We start from the raw sequence: 23,458 nt of genomic DNA on the forward strand, positions 1-23,458 counted from the left end.
TACCAAACCATAAGGAGTGTTAAAACAAAAAGCTGGAACCCAGCTTCATCAAATGTTGATATTTGGTCAAATTTCGCTTTTGAAAACCACAGTTTTCATAAGCGTTTGAAATGCACCACATAATAATTGTAACCACGGTTCCCACACCAAGGTCCGGGGGTATACCGGGGATAGCCGAGGAAATGTTTTTTTTTACCTTCCCGGTGGCCCTGCAGTGCCGGGTGAATGCGGTGGTTTTGTCGTCGCGCCAAATATAGCGGGGAATGGACCTTACTTAGGCTCCCTAGGGTGCGGGGGCATTTGGCGGGGGTTTCACCATCAGGTCGTCCTCGCAGGACGAAGATTTAATCCTGGCTTTGCTGGACCGAAATTCAAAATCCCCGCTATTCCCCAGAGTTGAGGGCCGTGGTTACAATTGACTGGTGCATTAAACAGTCGTCTCAAATCTTGTTAGAACACTGCATAAAACTTTTACAAAGTTCTGAGCAACTGGCTCGATGCTTATGTGGTATGAATACAGGGTAGTCGGGCGTTAATGGATCGATCATGCCTTTTGAAGTGAATACTTACTTATTCAGAGCCAACATTAAGGGTCATTTTGTCCATAACACAAGGAGTACAAACTCTTTTCTATCATTTCTACTTGAACACGGACATGACGTGGACATTTCCTACAGACAATGACAGTAAAGAGCTGTTTTTGAAGCATTGTTAGTTAGGTCAATACGGAACATTTTCATGAACATTGCAGACAATGAATCAATTTGAAGATTGCGAGAGTGGTGTAGTGGTATAGGTGTCCGCCTTTCACCCAAGAGGCTGTGGGATCTATACCCACCAAGAGTTGCTTTTCATGGCCTCTCAAAACGGACACTCAGGAACTGGTTCCTGTCCTGGAAACGGAGGCCGGAGTGATTTTATAAGCTTCCAGCTTCCGTCAAAATCGAGTTAAAAGAAATTAATATGAACTCAAAATATACGAACCATAAATAATAAAAGAAAGAAAAGGAAAAACACTAAAATTACCGCTCTTGTTTTAAAGGTTGTCGTAACATCATGCAAGTTTTCAATTCAAGAAACTATCATCACGTAAAGCAGAACTACCGATTTTAGTTATAATTTCAACACGAGGCTCCGCCTTATTCATATTTTATTCAGTTAAATGTCCCGTGAAGTTATAGTAATGTATTCTGCCGTCGTAACAACAGAGATCACATGCCACGCTCCGGCGTACTGTTACTGTTTTAGATATTGAAGATGAGTACATCACAAAAAGGAGACATTTGTCATTTAAAAGAACTTATGATATATATTTAAAAAAAAAATTTCGTAATTATTTAAAATAAACTATTCATAATGCAAACTATGAAGCTAGAGCTATCGATTTCAGTGATTTGTCTGCAGATTTGGATTTGTATGGGCGGTGGTAACTATACTTTATTTATTACCACCCCATAGTTACTGAAACATTACTTCTTTCAATTTGTATTTTTTCTTTTTCAATTTGTTTGTATTTATAAACTGTCTCTTTAAAGTAAGCCAACCATCATTAAGATGTAAAGTCGTGTTGTTGTTGTTGCTGTTGTTATTGTTGAGTTGATAAAGGTGTGCCCGCGCCCTATAATGGCTGCATTGTTGCTTGACCCCGTCATATCCCCAAGGGTAACTGAAAACTAATTTTGACGGCAGAGGGGGTTCTTCATTAGCATTCCCACCGTTTTGTTGGTTATTCGGCAAATGAGTAATTTTGAACCCCAAAAGCCTCAGGCTATACGATGAATGACATTTATAGAGGTCGCTTAGCTCTGTTGAATGACGTGTCTGTGCATTTTACATATATACATCGACATTATTTCTTCTTTTTTTAAATTTATATTGATTAATTATTATATTATTTTTGCATTGATTACATTTTAAAATAACACTAAAAGGACGCTACTATTATTCTATGCTTTATCAAAGACAGATAATTAAACAAACTTTTAATATGAGATGTAATCATTTTTAAACAGCATATTCAAAAAAAAACTCTCGGGGAAGTCTTTAAAAATAGATACGTGGCCACAAGTTCCCCATTAATAAGGGGCTTAATATCGTGTTTCTTTATATGAACCTTAATCATAATTTTTTTTTGTAATTAAATCATTAAATTCAATTTAATTTAAAACGCATCGACGTTTATTGTACGCCTTTGGACTATGTTGCCTGAACACCAAATACATTTTTGGTATTATTGGTGTGTATCTTATATGCAAAAATGGCCTTAAAGTTGCACTCTCACAGATTTACCGTTTTTACAACATTTTTTGGTCTCGAAATGAGCAAATGTTTTGCGTAAATAATTGCAAACCAGTGATAAAAGATTGCTGTCAAAATATTTGATCGCAGATATTTTATATCTCAGTTCGGAAACTTATGTTTTATGGCTTAAAGCGTTACTAACGGTTTAAGAAAAATGCATAAAACATCAATTTTTGAACTTCAATTATATAGAAAAATCTGCGACTATTGTTTTCTTGTCAATATGCATTTTCGAATAAATTGGCTTGTTTAAAGACAAAAAGAATAAAAATAAAAACAGTTGTAAACACGTTCAATCTGTGAGAGTGCAGCTATAAATACATCTTACATAATGTACGCAAGTATGCGATATCCGTTCAAATGATAACAAAATAACATAAGGTCAACAATCACCAACAGTTATTAACATTATCGGATCCCTTAACTTTTCCTTTCAACTCAACTCAACTCAACTCAACTCAACTCAACTATACGCAACTCAACTCAACAGGAAGCATATCCTATACAACACCTTCCGGAGGGAGCGGGACTGCTAACGTCGACGAGAACGCCTCGGGTGGAACGGTTTTACTTGACGTTGACGTCACCAATAATGGCGGAACTGTGACGTTCTCGATGGCAAACGAGTTCCTTCAAATCCATCCCACCAGTGGCGTTATTACGGTCAGAAATGGCGTTGTTATCGACTATGAGACGTTACCGAGTGACAAGACATTTACGGTGACGTTCGGGTAACGTTTAAAAGAATTTGTGTTGACGTTCATAATTAACAGAGCATAGAATTTGGTGGTAACATGAGTCGAATAATATAAACAAAAGGCATTATATCACTAAACCAATTTGTGCAAATAATAATCGGCACAAGTCGTCATCGGAAAAAAGTGCGAAAGGGAAATATTTGTTAAACTTCTGTAATATATTCCCTGTCGTATAAGGCCATATTTCGTTTTGGGTTTTTTTCCTGCTGGTTTTACATAGATCCTTATGAGGTTGTTGTCATAAGCAATGAAATGTAATTTGAGCGAGAAAAGAATCACTACTTATGTTGATCTTAAATATACAAAGAAATCACAAGTTTTATTTAGGTAGTTTTCATAAAAAATAAAACATATCTGATTTTTTTGTGTGTGAATAAAAACCTCTGATGTGTTTTAGTGCATCGGATAACGGTGGAACGCCGCTGGAAGGCACGCTTGTCGTGACGGTAAATGACGTCAACGAGGCGCCGACGTTCGCCGGAGAAGAACTTGTGCAGAAGGGGATATCTGTTAATGACAAAACATATGAAAGTAAGTCAGTCTTTTCCCCGATAGAGTGTTGTTAGAAGAGGAAAAAGAGAGGGTGGTTACTCTGGCTCCGCGTTAGGTAAATGGGCACGATGGATGCACATTGAGCTTGTGCCAAGGAGGGATTGGAGCGAAGTGAAGCCGCGTGCTAGATGTGATGAAAGAGTGTGGGGTCGGGGTGACATTTGCGGGGAAGAAGCCATACAGACAGTGATATCGCCATGAACATTAGTACGAATATGCGCGTGAGAGAAAATATGCGCGCGCGCGCGCGAGAGAGAGAGAGAGAGAGAGATTTTGCTGGGTGGCAGGTGAAAGTGATCTTGGCAAAGATTTGAGACTCTGTTTGGCGACATGTTTTAAGGAATGGAACATGTTTATGTGCAATCCTTTTTTAGAGCTTAAAATTAAAACCGTTGATGAAAAGGGATCCAGGGTTTATAATAGGGTACATTGATGTCAAAATGGCAAGGAAAAGCGAAAAATGAGATTTCGGGTTATAACATGTTATAAATACACATATATTTATTTTAGACGAGGCTGTGGCAAACGTTAGGGCCAGAGACCCCGATATGAAAGGCCAGAAAGGTGCTATCCAGTCCTATGGAATACGTAAGTAGCACCGTGCCTAACAGACTGAACAATTCAGTATTGAAAAGTCGGATGGTTCTAAACGTTTCCATACTATTAGCAGAAGAGGTATTTTACGGAGATTCAAACTCATTTTCTATGGCATTGTTGTTAAAATTAGATTTATATTTTGAAATACTTACCGAAGAATGGTCTTCAGAAGAATTTTACCTTATACATAACGCTTATATGTTCATGAGAACGCCATGTGTTTCAGTGTCTTCAATGTAAACTGGCTCATTTTCTAACGTTGTTTTGTGCATTCGTACATTCGTACTTTTGTTGAGTAATTTTGCCCGGGCACCACTCTTTAAAGAATACAGAATACAATCATCTATAGAGAAAAGAATTACCAATTGAATGTACGTGAGCAGACGGTAACTTTTCGTTTATCAAATTCTTGTTTAAACTATGAATCTGCGATATACATTGGCACGTTTCATATCACCAGTGTCGTTTGGCATGCCCTGCTTCTTCTGGGACAATTATCTGGGTATTTTCGAATGACATCATCAAATAACGTGTATTATAAATCCTTAAAGCTGCACTCTCAGATTGATAGTTAAGACATCTTATTCGTTTTTGACTGAGAATCAGCTGATATTGGTATCAATGTCTTCAATTCAGTCATAATAAGTAACTCGCAACAGATCTCAATTAATTGGAAAACTGTCGAAAATTTTATTTTTCTTAAAACGTAAGTAACGTTTTATTAGCCATAAAACATCAATTTTCGAACATAAATATGAAAAGTTGCGAGCTGATCTTTTGACAGCAGACCTGTTTCACCGTACAGACATATACGCACAAAATGGCTCATTCGAAGACAAAAAGTTGTTATAACGGTCAATCCTTGAGAGTGAAACTTTAATATTCTAGGCTTATTTGGTTAAGATTATTTAAGACTCCCCTCAAAGGGAACAAAGTAACAGTCCGGGTCCTCTATTTATAAATTACATTTGCCTTGCTTCGCAAGTTGACATTATCAACGTACTTTCGACATAGATGCACAGTGTTGAGACAAGAATGTAATGAATAAAAAAACATAACTCTTAATCAATCGTAACAACTCGGCCATCTCCGGCGAGCTTCGGGATGTCTGTTGGATAATGGCCGAGGTGTTCCGATTGAAACTTCACTTCGCGCAGACACATACAAATATATTTCAGAGACGCCGAACACACCATTCGACATTTCCGACGTCGGATCCATCACAGTCGCTAACGACCACTTCATTGACATCACGACCCGCGTGGTCTGGTCGATTGAAGTCATTGCAGTTGACGGAGGTAAATAATAACTCAAGTGATAATCGAAAAAACAGCTGATAATAGCATTGCAAATATACTCCTCTAAACAAAATCATATATCTTTATACATTTTATCATGGTTAGACTTCGTCATTAGGAAGCCATAACTATAAGATAATTATTTTGAATACATATAGCAAGTTACCCCGCTTGGTATTTTTTATTCTGGGCTGACCGATGTACATCGATGGTGTAGCAGTGTTGCGATGGATCACAGATTACAGTTTTATCAAAGAACAGAGTTAAGAACAACAAAAAAAGTGTAATTTTACTGATTATTCAAACTCAACAATCTAAATTTCAGGTAACCCATCTCTGACCGGGACGGCTACATTTCACATCGGGGTATGCAAGCTATGTTCCAACAGCGGAGCTACTACCCCCACAGTCGGAATATTTGGACTCTTCCTGTGCATTGCTGCTATATTTAGTCTATGGTTTTAGCCTGCCGGGGTGGAGTTACGTCCGAGTAGCTTATACAATATCTTATTTAACGAGGTATCGATTTAAACTGTATCGGCAATATTATGGTTGTTCCAAAGAATTTACAGCGTTAAACAAGTAAACAAATATAATAGCATCAAACGACGCTGAAAATCCGTATTTTCAGCCAAGTAGAATATTGAGTCCGTAGAATTCATATGAATATGACGTGTGTGCGATTGGCTTTTCCATTTTTAGGCAATCAAGTCATACAGAAAATTGTCATTGATAATAATAAAACAAATAAAAGTAGATACTTGTATATTTTTATTGTTTATCATCATCAAAACAAAATCCCATAATCAACAAAACAACACCTTGATCAGCATTGGTCAGTTACTGGTGGCAAGTACTAGTTTTCTTAAACAATAACATATCAGACTAACATCAGCTTAGCATACTGTAATGAGCTCCGAAGTGAAACCATGACTACGAAAGATTAAGAATTGAAAAAAGGAGAATTCAACAAGCGAAAATACATATTTTTTATGTGTACAACTCTAACTAATAGTAAACCACTAATGCCCCGGAATTTAGACTTTCACAGACTTGTATTCAGAGTATAAATCTTCAATCCGCAAAGTAATGGAATTGATTATTTATTAACTCTTCATAGAAAAGGGCTTAAGTATAGACGTTAATGTGTAAATTGGTACATCTATCAAGCAAAAATGTCCCATTCAACTCCATCTTTGTACAAATACACGCATTTGAACAACAACAAAAACTTGTGGAGGAACCCCTTAACAAGTGTTTACAAAAGTGTAAACTATGACCACATACAGTCATTGTACAAGCTACAAGTTACAAAAAGAACTTGTTACAAGAGTGCTGCATAGAGAAAGCAAACACTTGTCTGTTGTTTTTTTCCCCAATAAAACAAGGGCCATAATTCAACAAATATTGATGCCAGAGTTATGGACATGGCTGTACCAATGCGTATTGTCTTCGGCAACATATGTACCAAGTTTCAGCTGAATACTCAGTTATTTTAGTTATTGCTTATATCAAAGATTTTGCACAATGCCAATGCTATTAAAATACACTTACTACTACTTGTCTGTGAAACACAGACAAGCTAAAAAATGTAAGTATGCTAGAAAAACAAACAGAGAACACAGCCAAAGTTCGTCCGTTTTTTCCTTACATTTTAAAGAAACAACTACACTAACAATAAGTGTAACATAGATTTATGTGACTTGCTATAGAAGTTGTTATTCAGGTCGCTACAAATCCACTTGCTCGCTCGCATTTGCGAGTGATTATTGAGGTTGTGCGAAAAGAAATTCAATCACACTCGTCCGCCCAGGCGATTTAGATTCTCCAGATTTAATTTTTAATCCAATTTATTTTCCAAAATGAAAGGATTGCGATAAACATTATAATTAATAATGTAAACAGTCTAATCGCAACCGGAAATGAGGCCTCATTTTTTATCAAGTTCACATGGTCGAACCCAGAGACTGTTTAATCGATTGTATGTTGGAGATAATTCTTCAGCGAATTGAAGAAAACAAAGGAGGGTAAGTGACCAAAAACAAATTTTTCGAGGCCTGGTAACACTGAAACATGTGTAAAGAGTTTCATTTAAATATCTGGAGTGGTTTCCCTAGCCAACGTTTTGAAAGACAACTCAGTGTCAACAATGGCACCATAGCAACTGCAATACCACAACTTCGTTCTTCCCAAAACAAAGGTCAAATAGTCCTTATTAATTTTCATGTGGCTGATAGCAATAGTTTATAAAGATTTTTAAAATGTTAGGTGTCCATTTCTTCCTGCTTATGGCGCTCCTGTAAATGGTCAGATATGGTGGCCGTTGGGTTTTCTTTGAAAGATGGATGGGAAATGACCTTCTGGAACACGGCGATGTCCGCTAGCCTGAAATATGCAGAGAATATGATACAAACACAGGGGAACTGCTGACAACATTTAAGTCCTTTAATTTAGGTGTGTTTTTACATGGAAAAGATGTTCTTTTATAAGATAACAGACATTTTAATACTTTAATGGGAAAAATAAAATAAAATAGCTCTATTTGAACACAGGGGAAATACTGACAGCATTTTAGTCCAGGCATTTTAATACTTTAATGTGAAAAATAAATAAAATAGCTCTACAGATTTGTTCAAGAAAATAAGATAATCAACCTATAAATTTATAAATAAGAACACAGCAGACGACAAGTGTTGTTTTCCAAACAAGTGGCATAACCTGACAATTAATAAAGTTTGAGTTATGGAACTTGCTGTGTATGTGCAGATTGCACTCAGCTGGCAACATATTTTCAAAGTTTCATTGAATATCTTAAACAGATTTTGAGTTATTGGAAAAGTGAACGACTTCACTTATTTTTTGGTTATTTAACTCTCATTATTAGGCCTAGGTAAACATGGGCATGTTGTCACTAACATGATGTGAATAAAGTTTCATTTGAATATCTTGAAGTAATGGCCAAGGAGAAAGTTTTTGCAAAAGGCCAGAGACAAAACCAAGGCTACTATAGTACCTCAACTTATGTCTTTAAAATATAGACAAATAAACTTGAAATTTGCTCTTGAAAAGAAAGTCAAAAGATGGATATAGTCAAACCTCAATTTAAAATATCTATGCAAGAGCTGTAGGGTATGATAGGACTACATATGTATGTATAATCTAGGTAAACATGTGTACCGAAATTTCATGTTAATATCATGAACATTTTTTAAGTCAAGGCCAACAGTTAAGGTTTACTCAACTTTGACAAGACCCATGACAGTATAATAAATAGTAACAAGGATGATAACTGACCAGAAATTCCAATCCTGAAATTAAGTATGAGTATGAGGGATACTGGCTCTAATAAATATTAAAAGGGCTAAGACTTCTGTTGTTACATCTTTTTATATCCATTTGTAGGTACCTTTTCCATTTTTAATGCAAGTGTTCAACAAAAACTAACTTTACAACTGTACAATAGTCTGAAACTGAAAGTAAACAATCCTGATTTCAGGACTTGATCATCTCTGTAGTTACCTCCCTTTCTAAAAAACAAACAGGCTAAATTCTTACATTTGTTTTCTCCGTTTCTTTTCTTTCTGTATCCCTTTCGGCTTTTTCGGTTCATTGCTGAAAAACACATTATTTATTTATTTAATATGTGTAGGAAAATGGCAGATGGCATAATTCTTAATTGTTTATGGTACATTATAACTGATTCCAAAATAACAGGAGGTGGTCCCTTATTTCCCTTTCTTAGTATTAAGATTTGTACATGCAAAAAAATCAATTCAAAAGGTTGAAACAAATGTAGCAAACATAAAAAAGATCAAATTAAAATTTAAACAAGAGATGTTTGTCAAACATTATGCCCCCACTGAGCGCCATGTTGTCAGGATTATATGGACAATTGAATGAAATATGCATGTACCGAAATGACAGCTTATTTGTCACTGACATTGGATGCCGTTGAGGCAGTTTTAAGATTATGACCATTCAAAGTTTGAAGATAGAGTGTGTTATGACCATGACCTTTGATTCTATGACCTCAAATTCCATAGGAGTCATCAGCTGGTCACCAAAAACCTGAATGTCAAGTTTGAGGGCCATGGGTGCAGGCATTGTCAAGTTATCACACAGATAAGCTTTTTTCGTTCAAGGTCACTGTGACCTTAACCTTTGACCCAATGACCACTAAAATCACAAGGGGTCATCTACAGGTCAGACGCAACCTCAAGTCAAGTTTGAGGGCCATGGGTGCATGCATTGTTGAGTTATCACTCAAACAAATTTTGGCATTCAAGGTCACTGTGACCTTGACCTTTGACCCCTAAAATCAATAGGGGTCATCAACTGGTCAGGCCCATCCTCCAAGTCAGGTTTGAGGGCAATGGGTGCAGGCATTGTTGAGTTATCACTCGGACAACCTTTTATCATTCAAGGTCACTGTGACCTTGACCTTTGGCCCAATGACCCCTAAAATCAATAGGGGTCATCTACTGGTCAGGCCAAACCTCCAAGTCAAGTTTGAAGGCCATGGGTGCCGGCATTGTCGAGTTATCAATTGGACAACCTTTAACATACCAAGGTCACTGTGACCTTTGGCCCGATGACCCTTAAAAACAATAGGGGTCATCTACTGGTCAGGCCCAACTTCCATATCAAGTTTGATGACCATATGTCTAGGCATTGTTGAGTTATCACTCGGACATGCTTTAAAATTATTTTATCATTAAAGGTCACTGTGACCTTGACCTTTGACCTGATGAGCCCTAAAATCAATAGGGGTCATCTACTGGTCAGGCCCAACCTTCATGTCAAGTTTGATGACCATATGTCCAGGAATTGTTGAGTTAACACTCGGACAAGCTTTGGTCTACCGACGGACCGACCTACCAACCGACTGACTGACATGTGCAAAGCAATATACCCCTCTTCTTCGAAGGGAGAGGCATAATTAGTTCTCTTTAATAGATAAAAACAACTTTAGATTTTAAGTGAAACAGGCCCACGGTCCTGGGTACCATGTCAATAAAGATAGTGAATTTCCAGGTGTTACCTTGCTTTCGTGTTTCAATAGAAATATAGTGGACATTTATCTGTAACTTTACGAATGACCACAGGCACTCTTAAGCAGCTATGGTTTACGACTAAGATATCCAACACGCCCCAGAGCAGGCAAGACATTACTATATGCCAATTATCTACACAATCAATCTGAGACCCCCTTACCTGGCAGATTTTGTCCCTGCAGATTCTTTAAGCAGCAGGTCCAGTGTTGGTAAGGCGTCGGCCAGTGCTCCAATGTCACCAACAACTGGTGTCTGTTCCTTACGCTTTTTTTCCTTTGCCTTTTGTTTGGCAGCATCTATTGCACTAAGCTCTGTGAATCAAGATATAAATGGTATTATTGATACTTAATTATTTTTTTTAACTGAAGTGGTATCAACTTACATGGCAACAGATCAATGTCTTTTACGGACATGATATACTTGTTCAAGATTTTTTATGCTAAATCATTATTATATAAATAAATGCTTAAGTAAAATATTAACAACTTAGTTTTAAGTCCTTTTTTCCCACCTCAGATAAGCAGATCCAATAATTTAACCATGGTAGAAATTCTTATCTTGCCCACGGGCGAAGATCAAATGCCCGTATGTAACTCCTTTTTAACAGTCAACACATTTTAATTACAGGCCTTCCAGCAGCCACTAACAAAAAAGTAGGAAAAAAGTAGGAGGTTTTCTGACAGAAAAGAAGGAAATAGTAGGAATATTTTTTACAAAAAAGTAGGAAAAGAAGGAATATTTTTGGTTAAACTTGTAATAATTAATGGTTATTAACTTACCTAGAGGAGATGTTTTTAATGCAAAATCATACCATTCTATATGTCACATTGAATAATTTAGTGAATGATGCTTGGTCGGTTTCTGTTGCTGAACTGTGTGGTCATCATCCCTCAGCCTTTATTATGAAAGATGATGCATGTCAAAGTGGAACATGTTGCCACACCTTTCAACAACAGAAACCAGCCAGTTTGACATCTTTAGTTCATTTTCTGCAAATAAAACTAGCACATTGATCAAACTTTAATATTATTGTGGACTTTATTTTCAAAAAAAGTAGGAATAGGAGTTTTTTAGAAAAAAGTAGGAAAAAGTAGGAAGCTGTTAAAAAAGTAGGAAAAAGTAGGAACGCTGGAAGGCCTGTAATTACCTCCCTTGTTGAAGCATGTCGTCTGCAGCATCAGGGAAATTTTGTCTTGTGGCAATATTCAGAATGCTTATTAAGTATTTCTCGCTTCTAATGTCACCATAAAACAGTTTCACCCACATTTCAAGAAATAATGCTCCACTCTAGTTAGAACTATTTAAAGACCTATTTGACTATTAACAAAATCTGAATCACTGCGTGCATATCCCTGACAACCACGAATTATATCCATACACAATTATTTTCACTATAAAGCACAAAAGAGTTCCAGCAAAAAATTCATTTTTCATTTTTACTTAATTTTGTTTAACTGAGGTGGGAGAAAAAGCATCTACCATAGCCGCTTGTGTAAGAAAGGTTCATCCTGACCCTCGCGCAGGGTGTTTTGTGGATACTCGGTAAACCTGGTTTCTGCAAAACACCCTACGCTTGGGTCGGAATGAACCTATCTTGCACTCTTGGCCATGGAAGATACTTATAATCTAGGGTTTAACCAGGTTTTAAAAAAAGATCGTGTATGGAGGAAGGGTGCTAAGGGAGAAAATACCACATTGTATTTGGCTGTAAAGTATTTGAACATTGTGAATTTTCCCAGAAAATAATAGGATATTGTGCAACAAATTCCACAACAACACCAATTCAATGACAGTCCTCTGGCATTATCTTTCAAAAACCAAAGCACAATATATAGCCTAAACTATGCCTAGTATAAATGATATTTCTTCTACACAAAATATGCTGTACACAGTACTTTACTCGATAAATAATTCTATGCAAAAAATGATCTCCCCCAGTTTGTGTAATTAACTGAAATCCGAATTGAATTATTTGAGTCTACGATCGTGTCAAAAATGTTACGTCACCATATTTTTTTAAACACACACACCATGCCATAGTTATTGATCGGCACTACTTTTCTGCGCGTAATATGTTGTCACTGTATTCCCAACGGTCGTGATTCGCCTTGCCATGTGCTTTTCAACACGGAGCGATTAAAATGGCGGAGGACAAGCAGACGGGGTAAGTAGAACGTCGATGTTACATCACTGTAAGCAGTAATGGGGTTAGATTATTGAATATCGCTTGCCTAATCAGTTTGGCACATAGCTCCAACCCTGTCCAATCGGAAAAGAAATTATTATTCTCATTTATGGCATTTTAAAATGCGTGTAAACCCCAGCGTTCGATCTCTGTGTGTTGTTGAAAATTTACCCTGTGTATCGATCGTGTATGTCGTTACATCTTCACTAATTGTCAGTGATCAGGGGCAATGCTGATTATTATTTACACTATAAAGTAAATATTTAAGATTATTATATTTCCCGTGAATTCAACCAGATCGAGTGGGGTTGTTGTCAATTTACGAAATGGACGTTTTGATTATTTTTGCAAATGATGTAACGGAGATACGATCTTGGTGAAATTTTCGAGGATTGTCCTGTTGTCTCGTTTACATCTGAACAAAACATTACATTTTATTTCTTATGTTTCGATTATTTTTAAACACAATGGTTCATAGTACTATAAGATTCAATATGCTATGCCATGTATGTGTGTAAAAAAGATTGAACAACAGTGCAGGCCGAATCTGTGTTAGCAACAAATGGGATGTAACTTAGAAACCAAAGTATCAGTCAATGTTGCATCACAAACATTATCTTAATGTCCATGTTACATCTACTTTTTAAAATATATTTTACAATGATCTGTGTGGAGTGATCAAGAAAGAATCACAGACTGTCAAATCTATTTTTAGGATTGTGAATTTTGCAAAATCCAGCATTGTTTTATTACATGTCTAAAGGTACATTAAATCGAAACTATTTGTCAGATGTATCATGGACACACAATTTGTTGTCAAAATTACATCACTCACATAAACTTACCGTCCATGTTACATACTTCTTAAAAAATATAATTAAAACATGATCTATGAATGATCAAGAAAAACGACAACAATGTACATTAAAACGTTTCTGAGCGTTGTAAATTCTGCAAGACTCAGCATTGTTTTTGTTATGTTTAAAGATACTTTAAATTAAAACCATGTGTCAGATGTAACATTGACACGCAAGTTATTCTACAAATCATGAAAATGTGTTTTTAACAGGGAAAGGGTTATGATTTTATTCATAATGTTTTATTTGTTGTTTTATCATTTCATTTGTCGTTTTCTTAGTAATTTTATTGTTTCCAAACATTATAAAGTAAAACAATGTAATCTATTTCATTCATAATTATTGCTTATTTGCGGTTTCATAGAATATGTGGTCAGGTTTTTGATTTCATACCTCGATGCAAAGTTCAAAATAACGATGCATTCCTTATAATTAAGGATTAAAAATAGTGAATAATAAAACCATATGGTATGTTACAACGTTATTTTCAAGTCACTTGCAAACTGACGAAGACGGCATCTTGTTTACCAACAAAATGACGTTGACGTCATCGCGCTTGCATTCTATTATGTTATCATTATTGAACTCAAAAACATTGACCCATCATCGAAAAGCAATGGAAATGAAAACAAACAAAACTAAATTGTTTTATGGTGGCAGGCACCAAATTACAAGGAAAAAATAATACTTACTGTAAAATGTTTAACTCCATAAAAGCGTCTTTTAGCGTCTCTTAACAAAATGACTACTAAAAACATAGTGGAAAATGGAGCGTTTGCTCATGATGAGCAAATGCTCCATTTCCTACAATATTTTTTTCAAAACAATTCAAAATGGCATATTCTGTTTGACTAGATTTTCATTTTTGATCAGACTTTCTCAATGTGGATATTTCTTTTGGAGTAAAGGGTTAACCTGAATCTAAATGAGTGTTGTAAATGAAAACGATATTTAGCTGAAAGTATGATTTTCCGCATAGAAATTGTATTGTTAATAATTATATACAGTCAACCTTCGTTATCTCAAACTTGGGAGTCATGCTTAAATCAAAAACTAAGATCTGAACATTAGTCGTACGATTTTGCTGTTGAGATTTGGGAGTTTAAATAACATGAAGTTAGATTTTAATCCAAGCTTCAGGTAATTCGAACTAATAAAAATTTGACAAAACGAGAGATGACAGTACATGAATAAAATGGTAATGTCTGCATTTTGGGTTTTAATTTCAGATTATTCAAACACCAGAACATCAGTTGTCAACAGACGAACATGGAGTATGGGTTCAGTTTTTTAAGAAGGCCAAAAAGACATTATGGACTTTAGAAGACAAACAGTTTTTCGTTTTGTGGGACGACATCGTAGAGCAACGTGAAGAACCATCACTGTCAATGTTTGGCTCTAGACTTTTCTACAAATTTTGAATTGATGGCACATAAATAGAGGATATTACATGAGTGACCATTGAATATGGAATTTATTAAACGAGTTTTCTAAAATTGATAAAAATGAGCCTTGGCGAGTTTTTATCTATTTTAGTAAACAAGTTTAATAAATTCCATATTCAATGACCACGAATGTTATATTCTATTTATATTATAAATTCAAAGTTGACTATTAGTAGGGCTTAACGCATATAACGTCACTTTTAGTGCGTTCATCTTATGCTATTAGTAATGACGTTAATTAGCATAATTATGTCACTAGTGAAATACTTAAACTTATGTCACTCTGTTATTTCACGCTGGCGACGTAATTTATGATAGAAAAGAGTGAAAGCTCTCTTAAGGGATTGTTTATTGAAGAAGATTGCAGATGTCTAGACAATTAAGTGGTACCTTAATTTAGATCAAAAGTGTTGCCAAAGGCTCAGCTTCATACACTACTTTTGATGTTCATAAAGTTGCCACCTACCAAGACGTCTTATTTTAGTGATTACTTTTAAAAGATAGGTTTGACTGTATATTTAGACTTTCTCCCTTTTGTATGCATTACAGAGTATTGTATCAAAGTTTCAATAAATTGCAAACAGTAAAACTTCTATAACGCCTTTTAAATCGGTCCGCATACATAGTTATGCATTAAACAGCCACCTGTCCAAAACAGGTCAATTTTATCATGGTCACTGTAGAGAGGTTCTGTATTGCAATTGTTGAGTTCTGTTGAACAAAAATGTGCTGTTATGACTTAAAATAAATGATATATAATTTCACTACATGGTCAGTTATTTTATCAAAGCATCACAATGAAATGAATATGTTATGAATGCGAAAAGATACAATTGCATTACTACACCTTACACATATGGATTGCTATGGTGAGCCCCCAGGTCCACTTGCACTGTGGTTACCTGGCTATCCAATCAATTATTTGATTGGGGGTATTTTCAGCATTTGATATGTTTATTGTAAAAGAGGTTCATTGTCAAATATATATATAAAATGCATTTGTAAGTATACATGGCAAACAATTATTAGTACAATTTTAAAGCTTTCTGATTTCTTAAGAAGAATGTTACAGTAAATGCTAAATGCTGAAAAAACCCAACCTAATACAGAAATGTGCATGCTTAGTCTATGTGCAAGCAAGTACTACGAGCTATTGAAAGCAATATATATGTCACAAGTTGACAAAATGTCTCTTCAGATTATGCATCTAGACTGTCTAATCAGGGTCTTTACTTAACATCCATTTGCCAGTTAATGAAGCCCCGAGAAATACTTACTGAATAACAGTAGTGCTGCACAAATTAATTTTCTTGTTGGTCCTTCTCTAAATGACCGAAGAGACATTTTACCAGACATGCTTACACAAAAACTACAACATCCGTCTACCTTGCTGTTATGTTACAGTGCACCATAGCATACAACATGGGGTAGTTAATAGGTTAAAGGCACATACATTTACATGCAGAGAGTCTAAAATCAGGAGATGTTTAATGCCAAAGAACATTCAGTAGGTAAAGATACAGAAACTATTAAGTCACACTATGTGGTGTCCATCGTTACTTTTATTTTATAATGAAACGTGTTTAGTTTGGTATTTTCTTTAAGTTGTAACATTTTCAGTCAACTAAAAGTCTTTGTGATGTTAAAATGTATTTAATTCCGTACTTTCTCGGACAACATTGCCTCCATTTTGCTGGTAGCAATCAATTTATTGTTCAGTTTCGTGTCAAGTTACATCTGAACATAATCATCAAAAACAAAACATTCATGTTAAAGATAATATTTAGTCAGTGTTAAGGTATAAACATGGATTAAAATTGAGAAGACTGAACATTACAGATGTGTTGCAATACCTTTATTTAACTGTACAAATGTTGTTTTGTTGTTGTCCGTCTTTGTTACATCACAATAATTTAAGTATTCATTATCACTTGTAACTTTTTCCTGTATGCATAAAATGTCTTCATTTTTCATGTAATTATCCTTTGTATGTATTCTTTTTCAAAGGTATACAAAACAATTTAGTAAAATAAGTTTTAAAAATAGAAAATACCTGGACACCAAACAATTTGTGATGTAACAAAAGAGGTTGGACAGTGAATTCTTCTTCATATAGACTGATATTAAACTGGCCTACTCTGTATCCACAGCTCATGTCTCAACTTCTGTTTTTCCTTTTTCTTCAAGCTGAGGCCTTTCAGAGATTTTGATGAGAGGGTGCTTCTGGCATCAAAGTCTGGCAGTTTGGTTGTTATGTTGTATTTACTCAAGTCAATGCTGTCAAACAGGCTGGATTTCTGTACATCAGCGTGGGTCAGCCCAGCTGGAAGGTCCTGAAACTCAAAAATGGCCATGTGAAAAGGACTTCCAAAAAGAACTTAACATTTAACTGATTTTGAGAGCCAGAATTATCTCAGTTATAAGAGATGGTTGTCAAACAGAAGCAACAATTTTTATTTAATATTGACAGTGATCTTTGACCTACTGATCACAAAAACAAAAAATCTACCTGTCATGGGCAACATACCATAAGGCATTAAAGTTTCATGTTCCAATTTCAAACCATAATTGAGTATTTATAGGACAGTTAAATGTGATCTTTGACATACTGACCACAAAAAGAATAGGGTTCATCACCTACCAATGAAGTTTCATGGTCCTTGATTAAACCAGACTGTGACCTTGACCTTTGATCTACTGACTTTAAATAGTGGTCATCAACTTATCATCACCTATCACGGAGGTTTCATAAATGTAGGTCAAACTGTTTTCGAGGTACACGTATTGTTAGACAAGACATGGTCTACTGACCGACAGATAGACCATTTGACCTACCAATATTTGTAAACCTACAAAACAAATACATAAACTGTCAAAAAGACAGCAAGCTTGACAGTGAGTGAGGGTTCCGCCCCTTTTCAGAGTAAGGATTGAAAAGTTTTGGCAAAATATGCATGGATCACTGTAAAATTAGATTAGATTTCAATGCAATATATGATGTATTTGCTGAGATATTAACATAAATGTGGTTACATGTAAAACCTTAAGCAGAATTTCTATGTCAAATAAAAAAGAGCCATAATTTGAATTTAATGTAAACTAGAGTTATCTTACTTGGTTATTTAAGTAGATTGGATGATTGAGTACCATTGTATAAAGTCTCAATGCAACACATCAAGTAGTTGCTGAGATATTATCCTATATGTGCTTACATGCAAAACCTTAACCAGAATTTCCATGTTGAATAATAAAGGGCAATTATTTTGCATTAAATTCAAACTATAGTAATCTAACTTGGTTAAATAAGTAAGTTGGATGCCTGAGTACCATTGTATAAAGTCTCAATGCAATACATCAAGTAGTTGCTGAGATCTTACCCTATGTTTGCTTACATGCAAAACCTTAACCAGAATTTCTAAGTCAAATAATAAAGGCCCATTATTTTAGTAGGTAAGATAGTTGGGAATACATGTCCAAGGTTTCAATGCAATATTAATTATAATGATGTGTTTAATGAGGTAATGACTTAAAGGTGCTTACATGCAAAACCTTAACCAAGGTGTGACGCCGTCACTTGGGTGAGTAGTATAGCTCTCCTTTTTCTTCAAATAGTCGAGCTAAAAATGGGCACCAACATATTAAAATAAGACATGTAAAACTATTTTCGTTACTTTGAAAAGTTTGCAATGAACAGTTTACAAAGATTAAATGCCATTCTAGGTCAGATTGTTTGAAGGATACTGTTCATTTAAGAGGTTATGAATTCAGACAGCCTAATAACAATGACAGTGGCTGTCATGTCAGTCAAAAGTTATACATAGCTTATGTTTACAGTTGTTCATAGTATCAGACTATAAATAAATATTAATTTGAAGATGTTTTTTGTTCAGCCATATTGACAGTAGCTGGTCATTTTTTGGAATATCCCAACTTTCAAGATAACGTGTATATATATTTGACAAAACAAAATCAAAATTTGAATTACCTTCAAAATAGACTTTGGAACCTTGCTCTTTGAACTCTCCGGCTGTTTCACCTTAACTGCTGCATTGTGTACCTTCTGCCTTTGACGTTTAACTTTACCCATTCTTGTGATCTTTGTACAAGTTCAATTCAGTAAGCTGAAAGACAAAATTTAATTACATACAATTTCAGGACTAATTTTACTCTTAATAGCTTTTTAAATTCAAATATCATGTCAGTAAACGATTTTGTGGCAATTCTACTTTTCATGTTGTTGCCATTTACTGTCATTTGAGAAGATTGAAAATCCAACACAAGTATTGGAACATCAGCACAAATAATGATGCAATATTTTTTTTTGGAATTTCTAAGAAACAAATGTTTAAAAGTTTGGAAAGAATACAATTTTTCAATTGGGTGGTAGCCAAATTTTGGCCACTGCTTAAGAAGATGATTAATCGCTCAGCCTATATGTTCCTCTTTCAGATAGTAGAAGTCATTTTAACAGTTCAATAAATTGTCTATAAATTGTTGTTTGCATGATCACATAAAATGACATATATGCTTTTTATATATATTTATCATTATTTTCATAATATTTTTTATAAAGGATGTGCAAAGTCTTCATGCAAAAATCTTCAAAAGACTCGATATTTCCATTTTTTAAAGACAGACTTTATTTAGAACTAGGCAAAAATTGAGTTTCCCAGTCCTATTCAAAATGAAACATTTTTCCCAAATCAGAAAAGCCCTGGCTGCATTCCTATAATGGTCAGAAATAAAACAATGATAAGGCAGCCCAACATGCTAAGAGACGGCCTCATTTGAGCTGCACCATCACTTATTTTTGTAAAATGTTGAAAATATATGCTAATATAAATATAAGAAAAACTATCTAAACATAGTAAAGGTAGCATGGTAAGTGCCAGTAGGCGAGTGATTCTCAGACAGCATTAGTTCTCAGACATTTATAATGTTCACCTCATTTTGGAAGTTACATATTAATTGCCTGATTGTTATCAATCAGGTGCTTGGTACGGACACTTTTCATCAGTTAAGGACTCACAGTGAGAAAGTTATATTCCAATAGTTTCTAGTTTTGTACAAAATCGCACTTGAGAATCACATATATATGCAGTGCACATGCACAAAAAGCAGACCATAAAATATGGGCAACAGTCAGGCAAGATGATTTTTTTCGGTATGCTCCCTTTTTGTGCAGATGAAAATATACATTGTATGTAAATATTCATTTTTAATTTAAGCATTTACATTCATATATATTAAAAATAGATCCACTGGTACCACTCATGTTGTATATAAAGTTATTTAATGACAAATAAAACTAGAAATGTGTCCATAGGACACGGATGCCCCCACTTCGATTTTTTGTCACAGAAAATAAGCCATAATGATTATTCAGGATAATCTGAGGGCCCTAACTCCTAAATGATTAAGGCGATTTCCATGGCTATCGAACTTGATCAAGATATTATGGTCACAAACATGTGTTAAAAGTTTGGTGAGGATTGGACAAACAGTTTTCAAGAATTAGATCGGAAACAATCTTCGAGACGTATTTTTCAAGTCTTTTTTTGCAAATAAAGGGCCGTAACTCCTAAATGACAAAAGCGATTTCCATGGCTATCGAACTTGATCAAGATATTATGGTCACAATCATGTATGTAAAGTTTGGTGAGGATTGGACACATACTTTTCAAGAATTAGATTGGAAACATATATTTTTGAAGCATTTTTGGCAAAAAAGGGCCGTAACTCCTAAATGACTAAAGCGATTTCCATGACTATCGAACTTGATCAAGATATTATGGTCACAAACATGTGTTTAAAGTTTGGTGAGGATTGGACAAACGGTTTTCAAGAATTAGATCGGAAACAATCTTCGGGAATTTTTGGCAAAAAAGGGCCGTAACTCCTAAATGACTAAAGCGATTTCCATGACTATCGAACTTGATCAAGATATTATGGTCACAAACATGTGTTTAAAGTTTGGTGAGGATTGGACAAACGGTTTTCAAGAATTAGATCGGAAACAATCTTCGGGACGTACGTACGTAAGTACGTACGTACGTACGTACGTTCGTACGTACGTACGTACGGACAAGGGCAACCCTATATGCCGCCACTTTGTGGGGGCATAAAAATATATAATTATGGACATATTTTTGCTTTTACAATGTTTTATGGTATTTGAATGCCATGTAATTTCAGAATTTTTCATGTTGATATCACTTAAATTGCATAAGTTACATGTTTACAAGTGAGATCATGTATTGCGCATTTTGAATACTAAATTTGACGTCATTCAAATGACGTCTTAATGAAAGCGCATTATTCAAATGACGTGCAAAATTATTGTATCAATATTACAACTAGCTTATAATTTAAAATATTTTCTTATCACAGAATCTTTAAGGAACATAAATTAAGATAAAAATAAAGAATCATTTTGTATTTTAATACATTTGGCCGTTTTAAACACAGACTATCAATCCAGTCAAAATATGTCGGGATGAAATCCATGGTTGCTATGGAAACATGAGTAAACCAATGGTCATAAATTATTGAGAAAATAATGCACCAATGACAAACCTTTATAAGAAAGAACTCAGGAAGAAATTGATTTACATAGAAAAAATCATTATTTTTGGCATTTTTTATTAATGATTATTTCATTTGTAATAATTATGTCCGCAGGCCCAAAATCATGCGATGCGGCTCATTTGTCTTTCAACCTAGCTAAAGAACTTCAGCAAACACGTTATATATTACCTTTTTGGATGTGTTCGCTGAAGAGAACGCCGCATCCAAACCCTACCAGAATTCGTGACATTTTTATGTCACGCTGTTATTTCACTTGTATGCATTGTACAGACAAAATAGCTGTATCCTTAGGTTAATGAAGTAAAACGTAGTTCACAAACTCATTTTCAAAACCAAAAAACGCTTTAAAGATAGTTGATTTAGCATTTTAATAAATCCTATTACAAGCATTCCTTATCTAGGTCATAGTTGTGTTCAAATTTAATCACGTGACACCAAGATTTTCAGAAAATACCCATGTGACCTAGTGTTTATTTTGCTGTTATTTTTTCTATTTCGAATAATTAATAAATATCTAATAACAAATTTGGAATAAATAAATTGTTTTTACTTATCAAAAGGTATTTACAGCCTTACTGCAATTGGATTCAACTAAATGAACAATGTGAATCCGATGCTATAAATAAAATCCATCGACGTCATCATGGTCATGTGATTGCATTGCATCATCACACTCAATTGATTCTGGTTGACGTTACTATGGGGGTTAAGCCATAACTTTAATGTGTTGTAAACATCAAAAAAATAAATATCAACATTAAAGTTATGGAAGCCAGAACTACTTTCAACCATAATAAACAAACAAATCTCGCTTCAGGGCAGGATATCCCCAGTTTTGTTTTTATTTTTAGAAAGTGTCCTAGAGCTACTTCATTTGAATTTAAATTTGACCCCTTCTGAACACATCATTTGTATCCTACTAAAATGGAGTAAAGTTATCCAATTTCACTTTATTGTGCAAAAATTCATAAAGAGCTTAGATTTAAAAAAATGTATTCAGATATCTTCAAAAATTAGGTGAAATATCTCGATAAAACCTCAAAAAGTGTCTGATTACTACTCGCTTATTGGTATGGCTTAAAAATTAATTCTTATATGTTCCCTTTTGGCTAACTAACTTACTAACTCTTCATTTTCACCACGAATGTATCGCGAAATTATATGACTAGCATGCAAAGAATAAGTTTGTAGACAGTAATCTGCCTTAATATTTCAGCATTATGAATTTAAATTGTAAAAATAATTGGTGTTTATATTACTTAGTAGTTGCCTTACATTTTTACGTATCTATACGCCAACAACGACATAAACTACCAATGTAACATGGAGGCTGCCATCTTGAATTATAAATACCGAATAATCATAGCGTTGTCATCATGAGCACAATATTAGGTTAGGGACCACTAATTCAGGTTTCCATAGCCTTCAATGCTTCACTAATTTTCAGTTCAAAGACTTTCCAACAGTTTCCTCAATATTTGAGCGGTTTATTAATCACATCACATTGATATAGTACAATGCATGTATCTGTCTTTACAATTTCTAACTATTTTGCAGCAAGATATAATGTTTTAATCCAATCTCATAAAAACATATTGTGACGTTCACTTTATTTCAATTTAACGATATCTAGCTTTGATTACGAACTATATACGGTTATTTCCGTAACGACCAGATTCAATTCTTAGGGATGCGATGAAATCTTAGTTTGGTGAAGCTTATACGGTACTTGAATGGTATACAATCAAGGTAAGTTGCATATTCAAAATTACTTTTATACCAACTTAAACGTGCAGATAATGAAAGATTATGCTAGCTTTGAC

At 34.8% G+C, this 23,458-nt stretch overlaps 2 protein-coding genes across 2 annotated transcripts; one reads left to right on the plus strand and one right to left on the minus strand.

Annotated features, from left to right (window-relative positions):
• Positions 1-1,348: 1,348 nt before the first annotated feature.
• On the plus strand, positions 1,349-5,971 carry LOC128241304 (cadherin-related family member 1-like). The gene is made up of 6 exons (XM_052958239.1): positions 1,349-1,426; positions 2,792-3,032; positions 3,457-3,590; positions 4,122-4,199; positions 5,387-5,506; positions 5,832-5,971. The coding sequence occupies exons 1-6, from the start codon at positions 1,357-1,359 to the stop codon at positions 5,969-5,971; spliced, it is 783 nt and encodes a 260-aa protein (XP_052814199.1). The 5' UTR covers positions 1,349-1,356.
• A 299-nt stretch (positions 5,972-6,270) lies between these two features.
• LOC128241697 (ribosome biogenesis protein SLX9 homolog) lies at positions 6,271-22,976 on the minus strand. The gene is made up of 6 exons (XM_052958737.1): positions 22,911-22,976; positions 19,033-19,168; positions 17,185-17,380; positions 10,721-10,871; positions 9,062-9,118; positions 6,271-7,891 (listed from the first exon to the last, which is right to left on the minus strand). Exons 2-6 carry the CDS (start codon positions 19,132-19,134, stop codon positions 7,771-7,773), a joined length of 627 nt encoding a protein of 208 aa, XP_052814697.1. The 5' UTR covers positions 19,135-19,168; positions 22,911-22,976; the 3' UTR covers positions 6,271-7,770.
• Between the last annotated feature and the right edge of the window lie 482 nt (positions 22,977-23,458).

This window comes from Mya arenaria, chromosome 7, assembly GCF_026914265.1.
Source record: "Mya arenaria isolate MELC-2E11 chromosome 7, ASM2691426v1".
Classification (NCBI taxonomy): Eukaryota; Metazoa; Mollusca; class Bivalvia; order Myida; family Myidae; genus Mya; species Mya arenaria.

Excerpts from the sequence above, each read along its gene's own strand:
- LOC128241304 (XM_052958239.1), top strand. The coding sequence starts at position 1,357 with ATGCAAACTATGAAGCTAGAGCTATCGATTTCAGTGATTTGTCTGCAG. Across the intron at positions 3,033-3,456 it reads ACATTTACGGTGACGTTCGG|TGCATCGGATAACGGTGGAA; the intron begins GTAACGTTTAAA and ends GATGTGTTTTAG. Across the intron at positions 4,200-5,386 it reads TATCCAGTCCTATGGAATAC|AGACGCCGAACACACCATTC; the intron begins GTAAGTAGCACC and ends AATATATTTCAG.
- LOC128241697 (XM_052958737.1), bottom strand. The coding sequence starts at position 19,134 with ATGGGTAAAGTTAAACGTCAAAGGCAGAAGGTACACAATGCAGCAGTT. Across the intron at positions 10,872-17,184 it reads ACATGAGCTGTGGATACAGA|AGCTTAGTGCAATAGATGCT; the intron begins GTAGGCCAGTTT and ends CTTGATTCACAG. Across the intron at positions 7,892-9,061 it reads AAGAAACGGAGAAAACAAAT|GCTAGCGGACATCGCCGTGT; the intron begins GTAAGAATTTAG and ends TGCATATTTCAG.